General features: G+C 43.3%; 1 protein-coding gene across 1 annotated transcript; it reads right to left on the minus strand.

The window, feature by feature from the left end:
* Positions 1-848: 848 nt before the first annotated feature.
* On the minus strand, positions 849-3,711 carry LOC112255485 (small vasohibin binding protein). The gene is made up of 3 exons (XM_024428465.2): positions 3,584-3,711; positions 3,133-3,285; positions 849-2,824 (listed from the first exon to the last, which is right to left on the minus strand). Exons 2-3 carry the CDS (start codon positions 3,244-3,246, stop codon positions 2,738-2,740), a joined length of 201 nt encoding a protein of 66 aa, XP_024284233.1. The 5' UTR covers positions 3,247-3,285; positions 3,584-3,711; the 3' UTR covers positions 849-2,737.
* Positions 3,712-9,041: the final 5,330 nt, after the last annotated feature.

Below are 9,041 nucleotides of genomic sequence, written 5' to 3' on the forward strand. Positions count from 1 at the left end.
TAGCACCTCAGATCCATAACATCCATATTTATGAATAGATTACACCAACGGGTGGGCATATCTAGTCCTGTAGGGGCGCAAATAAGCCTGGCCATCCCATGTGGCCCTTTGGGAATGGAACTGAACACCTTCATTACACAGTCCTTCTCTGTATATAAACTCAGCAAAAATAAACTTCCCTTTTTCAGGACCCTGTCTTCAAAGATAATTCGGAAATATCCAAATAACTTCACAGATCTTCATTGTAAAGGGTTTAAACACTGTTTCCCATGCTTGTTCAATGAACCATAAACAATTAATGAACATACACCTGTGGAACGGTCGTTAAAACCCTAACAGCTTACAGACGGTAGGCAATTAAGGTCACAATTATGAAAACTTAGAGGACACTAAAAGAGGCCTTTCTACGGACTCTGACAAACACCAAAAGAAAGATGCCCAGGCATGCTGCAAGGAGGCATGAGGACTGTAGATGTGGCCAGGGCAATAAATTGCAATGTCCGTACTGTGAGACACCCAAGACAGTACGGACAGCTGATCGTCCTCGCAGTTTCAGACCACGTGTAACGTCACCTGCACAGGATCGGGACATCCAAACATCACACCTGTGGGACAGGTACAGGATGGCAACAACTGCCTGAGTTACACCAGGAATGCACAATCCCGCCATCAGTGCTCAGACTGTCTGCAATAGGCTGAGAGTCTTGATTGAGGGCTTGTAGGCCTGTTGCAAGGCAGGTCCTCACCAGACATCACCGGCAACAACGTCGCCTATGGGCACAAACCCACCGTCGCTGGACCAGACTTGACTGGAAAAAAGTGCTCTTCACTGACGAGTCGCGGTTTTGTCTCACCAGGGGTGGTGGTCGGGTTCGCGTTTATCGTCGAAGGAATGAGCGTTACACCGAGGCCTGTACTCTGGAGCAGGATCGATTTGGAGGTGGAGGGTCCGTCGTGGTGTGTCACAGCATCATGGGACTGAGTTCGTCATTACAGGCAATCACAACGCTGTGCGTTTCAGGGAAGACATCCTCCTCCCTTACGCGGTACCCTTCCTGCAGGCTCATCCTGACATGACCCTCCAGCATGATAATGCCACCAGCCATACTGCTCGTTCTGTGTATGATTTCCTGCAAAACAGGAATGTCAGTGTTCTGCCATGGCCAGCAAAGAGCCCAGATATCAATCCCATTGAGCATGTCTGGGACCTGTTGGATCAGAGGGTGACGGCTAGGTCCATTCCATCCAGAAATGTCCGTGCCTTGGTGGAAGCGTGGGGTAACATCTCACAGCAAGAACTGGCAAATCTGGTGCAGTCCATGAGGATGAGATGTACTGCAGTACTTAATGCAGCCCCCCCCTCCTTTGTTCAGGGACACATTTTTCCATTTTTGTTAGTCACATGTCTATGGAATTTGTTCAGTTTATGTCTCAGTTGTTGAATCTTGTTATGTTCATACAAATATTTAAACATGTTTAGGTTGCTGAAAATAAGCGCAGTTGACAGAGAGGACATTTCTTTTTTTTGCTGAGTTTAGAATATGCCAATAATCTTGTCTTGTTACATTCACAATGCAACGCATGTCCACTTATGACAACTTATGGAGCATGTTGATAACCAATGGCTGTATCCCCAGAGTGTTTGAGTCTGTCTGCGTGTTATTGTCCTTACACTCCATGCACTAAAGCTGTTTTGACTGGCGCAGTGACAACATTGCACATACCAGAAAACACAACTGTTTCAGCGCGTGAGGACAGGAGAGGCAATAGGAGAGCACACCACCAGTGATCCACATGATTCTTATCATGTCTATGGCGACCACTGCATAACAGGACCAGGATGGAAATATCCCTCAGCAAATGATTCACAGTTAGTGCTAAACGATTAGTGCTTTGAGGTCGTTTCGGGTTCGGCTTGATTATTTAAAAAAATAAAAGGTTTTGGATTTCGGTTTTGATTATTTGGGTTGAATGCTGTATTACAGAATAAAACAATGAATCAAAGTCCCATGATGGTAGTAACTGCTCATTGCTGCTTATCACTTATTAACCATTTATTCACATTACAGTTGTGTATATTACATTTGTTTTATGACTTATTTCATTCCAAGTCAACAGCTCATCTCTATAGAGCTGCTGCATATGCTTTGACAAAATCTATATTTTGTAGTTCTTCAAAGTAAATAAGGCAGACTTTTATGACTGCTGAATACCAACTATCAATCACTTAGAATAGATAATTTATTTTCAGGTAGAGATACCTCGAAGTAACAACTGCTCTCTATATCCCCCTCATGATTGTGCATTCTTCTGCCTCTTTTGTAGCAGGCGTAAAAGAAAGACTGTACAAGTAAATGCGCAATGGATTTTTGTCATTGTAGTTAATTACGTTTTAAGCGCGAAACTAAGTAGAATATTGGTCTGTTGGAAACTACAACTCCCTACTACGTTGCACAGTTCAAACAGGATCTGATTTATCTCTAGAGAAATTGTGCAATGTGCACAGAAAACAAAATGGAATTCAAATAATTGAACCCAAGTAGGTCAATTTGTTGTTTAAAAAATGTAAAATAAATTACCCCTCGGTTAATCACTCAGCAATCTTCACAGTTCAACGTGTCTGTATGATATGTAAGAAATACTCTTGTTTTACTGGTTGAGACTGTAGTTGAACTGTGGGTCAGGGCTGCTGAAGGTTAGGGTTTATGGTCCTGGGCTGCCATTGGGAGGTTGTCAGTCACTCTCCCTGGGACTGCATTTGCTTACAGAAGGCCTCAAACTGCTGCTGCTCCAGCTCTGTCATCACCTTATTCAGGGCGTAGATCTAAAACACACACAACAATGAAGATCAGCCAACTAGCAGTGGCATCATAAAGCAGGGTCAAAAGTTGAATGTAGGGTAACTATTGTAGGTTATCCTTATCACTGAAACATGTCATTTGACCTCTCTGCAAAAGCTTGAGCAGTTGGAACTAATGCAACCATCCATGGAATTGCAGCCAGTTATAGCCTGTGTACTGTCGAATGACATGTTTGACAGACGTGGGAAAAGACTGACCATTTAACCAACTCTTGTCAGTTAGCTAGTTTGAAAGAAACTGCCACCCAAGCAAGCCATTGTTGTGACTTTACCTCTGCCCGTTGTCGTTGTTTCAGTTCCTGCTGGGCGGATTTCTGCTTGGCCCTGTCGCCGCGAGTAGGAGTGGAGTTCAACTTCACTTTGTCTTTGCGACAGGTGGGCTCCATGGTTACTGACTGACAGCCACCACAGCACAACGCCTCGACCTGAAGTAAGATTGAAAGCATAATCAAAGTAATCACGTGAACATTTGAACAAATAACTAATGCGATCAACAATTCATACTACTGTGTCCACAAACAAACACGGTAAGCTGCCATCTTTGCTACCTAACCTAGCTAAATTTGCTACTGTAGCTAGCATTCCACTTCTAACGTTAGCAACTAACGTTAGTCAGAGAGCACTTAAACTCGCCAGCTAGCTAGCCACAGCTTTAGCACAAAAACAAACACAGACAATCAAATTACGTTTATTTGAAAGGTATCTGGTATGAAAAACACTCACGTTCAATAAGAGCTCAGATTGTCAACACAGAAAGTGCAGACAACAACAGTCGCCTGTTCAAACACTGAGGTGTAAAACAGCTGTTTGGAAGGAAACTGTGTGTAACCAGAAAATAACCCCGGAATGGTTCAGTCATAACACGTACCAACGTTGGTTCCTACCTGAGATAGCTGTTATTTCCATTCAAGTTAACGGCAAAATAACGTCGGTATTTAGTTTTATTTATTCACATTAGAATAAACTTAACGTATCCAGTTTTTAATCACATAAATCTAATTTGCTGTTGCAGTTCATACCAGAGGACAAAAGTCTATACAGATGACTAATAATCGACCAAAAGATGTCGCTCTTGCTCCACTGATAAAACAGTAATTTACAGTATTGAACATATCAAATTTTATAGGTTACCTTAGTTTATTTGGGTGATAGTGGATGTCACATGATGTACATACATACATACATACATACATACATACATACATACATACATACATACATACATACATACATACATACATACATACATACATACATACATACATACATACAGTAGCTGCCAAAATAATGGCAAGACTTGAGTAAATGAGAGATACAAAATATATTGAAAGCAGGTGCTTCCACACATGTGTGGTTCCCAAGTTAATTAAGCAGTTAACGTCCCATTATGCTTAGGGTCATGTATAAAAATGCTGGGCAGGCCAGCATTTTGGCTACGCACCTATAGGATGAGAATGCCCCCAGCCACATGGCACAAGTGGTCACTGAATGGTTTGACAAGCATGAAAACAATGTAAGGCATATGCCATGGCTGTATCAATCACCGCATCTCAACCCAATACTGAGACGTCATTTTCCACCACTATCAACCAAACACCAAATGATGGAATTTCTGGTGGAAGAATGTTGTTGTAGCTCTCCAATAGAGTTCCAGACACTGGCTTATGGTGGCCCAACACCCTATTAAGACACTTGATGTTTTCCTCTACTTTGGCAGTTTCAGTGTAATATATATATATATATATATATATATATATATATATATATATATATATATATATATATATATATATATATATATATACATATACACTACACACACACACATACACACACTGAGTGTACAAAACATTAAGAACACCTTCCAATTTTTGCACTCAGAATAGCCTCAATTCATCAGGGCATGGACTACAAGGTGTCAAAAGCATTCCACAGGGATTCTGGCCAATGCTTTCCACAGTTGTGTCAAGTTGGCAGGATGTCCTTTGGGTGGTAGACCATTCTTGATACACAAGTGAAACTTTTGAGTGGGGCAAAACCCAGCAGCGTTGCAGTTTCAATTGTTTCAAGGCTTAAAAATAATTATTTAACCTGTCTCCTCCCCTTCATCTACACTGATTGAAGTGGATTTAACAGGTGACATCAATAAGAGATCATAGCTTTTACCTGGATTATCCTGGTCAGTCTATGTCAGGGCTGCCCAACCCTCTTCCTGGAGATCTACTGTCCTGTTGGTTTTCGGTCCAACCCTAATTTATCATATCTGATTCAGCTAGTTCAGGTCTTGTTGAGCAGCTAATTTAGTAGAATCAGGTGTGTTAAATTAGGGTTGGACTGAAAACCAACAGGACTGTAGATCTCCAGGAAGAGGGTTGAACTGAAAACCAAAAAGAGGGTAGATCTCCAGGAAGAGGGTTGGGCAGCCCTGGTCTATGTCATGGAAAGAGCATATGGTCCTAATGTTTTGTACACTCACAAAACTCGGTTTCACGCTGTGAAATATTTTACAGTTCACAGATCACCTCATCCACAGCTCTGTACATCTGTGGTGTGGATGCCTGTGAGTATTAGGAGGAGAAAGCTGCAGGCCTCTATGTGGATATTTGTTTTCTCTATTCGATTATATTCTTCCTTCCAAATGCATGTGAAAGTTAAGCATCAACTATACATTTTTTATGAGTGTGTGATCAGTGAAGTGAGGAATGTGGATAGGAGAGATTCTGTGAACAAGCAGATACTGTAGCTTCTTCCTGAAGCTGTTAAATGCCTTACTGAACTTAGCTTTGATTACCTAGGTGACATCATTCAATAACTTAATTTGGGGGCTGTTTTGTAGGTGTTTATCTTTGTGAAGGAGGAGATGAGTGTGTGTATGTGTGTGTACACGTAAATATGTGTTTAATCGGAGGGTGGCTTGACTGAGAGTATGTCTCAGGCTGGGAGCCTTTGTTATCCCTGGAGATTCAATGTGTTCATGAGTCTACTCTCACCACGGAGGGCATACTCACATATAAACCCCCACAGACCACCCAGACCCACCTGTCTTACACACACACACACACGGGGTTGCCCAGTATATGTTCGTCACCATGGCAACACGAACATCCATTACTGTATAGAACAGAATAACACCAAGACAATGAGTCTTGTGGGAGAATATCGGAGCGGCAGGGTAGCCTAGTGGTTAGAGCGTTGGAGTAGTAACCAGAAGGTTGCAAGTTCAAATCCCCAAGCTGACAAGGTACAAATCTGTCGTTCTGCCCCTGAACAGACAGTTAACCCACTGTTCCTAGGCCGTCATTGAAAATAAGAATTTGTTCTTAACTGACTTGCCTAGTTAAATAAAGGTAAAAAAAAATATTCTGAGAACACATGTCTCTTCATAAATGTCCATGTAGAATTGATGATTTCACTGACGGTAAGGCTGGGGGGGGTTGTGTGTGTTTTGTAGCAAACCTATAGAAGTTGGTATGTGTGTCCTCTTGCAAGGCTGTGTCAGTATCACGCCGCATTCCAATGGAATTCTGATGGCATTCCGATGGTTTACCTGGATCCCCAAACTCAAGAGAGTGCTCACCCTGGAATAATACAATATCCTGAAAGGAACAACTGATCCCAAACACATACACAAGCGCACACACACGCAGTGGGATTCTTTTGGTAGAAATGTGGAGGAGTGAGTAAGTAAAGAGGAAAAGAGAGGAGGGGTAGAGAGGAAGAGGGAGGAAGGGTAAAGAGGAGAGGTAAAGAGAGGAGGTAAACAGAAGCGGTAGTGTGAGATGAGGTGGAAAGAGGAGAGATGTATAGAGGACGGAGGTGGAGAGGCGAGGTAGAGAAGGGGTATTATGGGGTGAGGAGCAGAGGAGGGGTAGATAAATTAAAGGTATGGAGGAGGAGGGTATAGGGGTGTGACTCTGTTAGGAGCTTTGTTGATCTATATCAAATTCAGGGAAAGCGTCACTCTGACGGCTCTTTCACACGACCTACACAGCCACCTTCCACCATCCACATACACTGCCTTACCACAGCCTCCCAAGCCTGCCAGTCTGCTCTGATGCCAACACACACATACACAAGCAAGCACATACAGATGTAGGATCTTAATTTGAGTGAGTTTGCTACAGCAGGAAAATAATCCTGCAGTAACAGGAAATGTGAATAATTATGTGGATTATATATCATGGAGATTTTTGTAGAGGTTTATACATTTTGAAACTTCAAATACACTACAAGTTTGCATTTCCTGCTTTGCAATCTGTAGGTATACATACACACGCTGTCATTCAGCACAACACACACTCAGTCCATCAATCCTAAAAATAACTTACTGGGATGACTGTGCCTAAAATAACTTTCTAACTGAGCCTCTCTCTCTCTCATGCATGCACATAGACACGGAGTTGCTCCCTCTCCACACCTGCCCCGCGAACAGAGCGAGATGTGTCGCCATCACAAACAGTCCAGCACCAGCCGGCAGGAAATGGGTTAGGAACGACCTCACGTGCCGGGGTCAGCTCGCTTCTGCCAGCTCTGTCAGGGTGGATATTAGACTGCATTGCCACACACACACACACATTCTCCCATATACTGTCAGTATATTACTCTCTCACTTTCTCTCTCTCTCTCTCTCTCTCTCTCTCTCTCTCTCTGTCTCACGTTGCTGCCCCAACGGGACCCTGCCTGACTGTCTACCAGGGCTTGCACTGTTAAAATGCACACACACACACACACACACACACACACACACACACACACACACACACACACACACACACACACACACACACCCCTGTCAGTGTGGATATGAGGGGTAATGATCAGATTTGATAAACACTAGCCAGGACAGTAAACACCTGACTAAAGCCCACAGAGGGACATACAGCTCATGGAAAACCCAGGGTGGAGTGTGAACATACTTACAAGCATTCAAAGACACTAATGTTAATGTAACTTACCACAGGTGGTTCAGAGATGCTTGCGCGATAACAACCTCTCGTGTTGTCTGAAAACTTGTGTGTGCTCCCCTAGCTAATGCCTAGGCTTAAGCTCAGTAAGGTAGGCTAGCACAGTCATGTTGCAGATGAGCCAGGTTCGATATTTGGTAGGTGAATGGTATTTATTTACAATGCAAGAGATGATTCTGGATCGAGAGGTTGTATTTACAAAAATATACACATGATGGAAATAAAATCGATAATTGATCACATTAATATTGCGCCTTTCCAGATGCTCTAAGCGATGTAAGGGGTGGAAATTCACTACATCCACCACCAATGTGTAGCACCCACTTGGGTGATGCACAGCAACCATTTGTACCAGAACACTCACCACACATCAGCTATCAGGTAGAGAGGTGAGGAGTGATATAAGACAATTAGGAATGATGGGGATGATTAGGTGGCCATGATGGAAATGGGGCAAGGTTGAGAATTTAGCCAGGACAGCAGTGTTGTTGGTCCGATCGTGTGGGAATGGTGCTTTGCTCTGGCTGCAGCTAGACAGTTGTTTCTGTTCTGGCAGTTGTCTACTGCAGTAATGGTTTTGGAGTGCCAGGTTGATCGGGAGGAGGTGATGGCTGTGAGTTGGTTGGGCTGGATATTGCAGAACTTAAGATTGTGTTTAAGGTTGTCTTTGAAGCGCTTTTTGGGTTGGCTTCCGGTGCCCATGCTGTAGCTCGCCAAAGAAGATCCTGCTTGGGAGACGGTGTTGGGGCATCCTGATGGTGTGGTTGGTCTATCGGAGCTGTGCCTTAATGATCTTAGCCTCAATGCTGGTGTTGTTAGCTATCTGCAGTACCTCCCAGGTTGGATACCTTGTCTTGCCACCAGATACCCATAATAGATCTTAGAGATTGTGTGTGGAATATCTTCAGCTGCTTGACATGAAGTTGGCTTTAAGTTTCACAGCCATACAGCAGGGTTGTGATCACTACAGTATGATAGATTTTAATCTCTGTGGAAATATGAGGGTGTATGGTTAAGTATCCTGTTCCTCAGCCTTCCCAATGACTGGCTTGCTTTCTGGATTCTGCTTATTATTTATTGTTTGAGTGAGCCGTCCTTGGAGATGGTGCTCCCCAGATACTGTATGTGAAGTGGTCTACATTCTGGAGCTCAGAACTACTGAGGTGGATGCTGGGGCCACTGGGTTGGACAGGGGTGATAGTTGACTGGGGTGATAG

The sequence above is a fragment of the Oncorhynchus tshawytscha genome, linkage group LG07 (assembly GCF_018296145.1).
Source record: "Oncorhynchus tshawytscha isolate Ot180627B linkage group LG07, Otsh_v2.0, whole genome shotgun sequence".
NCBI classification, from domain to species: Eukaryota; Metazoa; Chordata; class Actinopteri; order Salmoniformes; family Salmonidae; genus Oncorhynchus; species Oncorhynchus tshawytscha.

Excerpts from the sequence above, each read along its gene's own strand:
- LOC112255485 (XM_024428465.2), bottom strand. The coding sequence starts at position 3,246 with ATGGAGCCCACCTGTCGCAAAGACAAAGTGAAGTTGAACTCCACTCCT. Across the intron at positions 2,825-3,132 it reads AACAACGACAACGGGCAGAG|ATCTACGCCCTGAATAAGGT; the intron begins GTAAAGTCACAA and ends TGTGTGTTTTAG.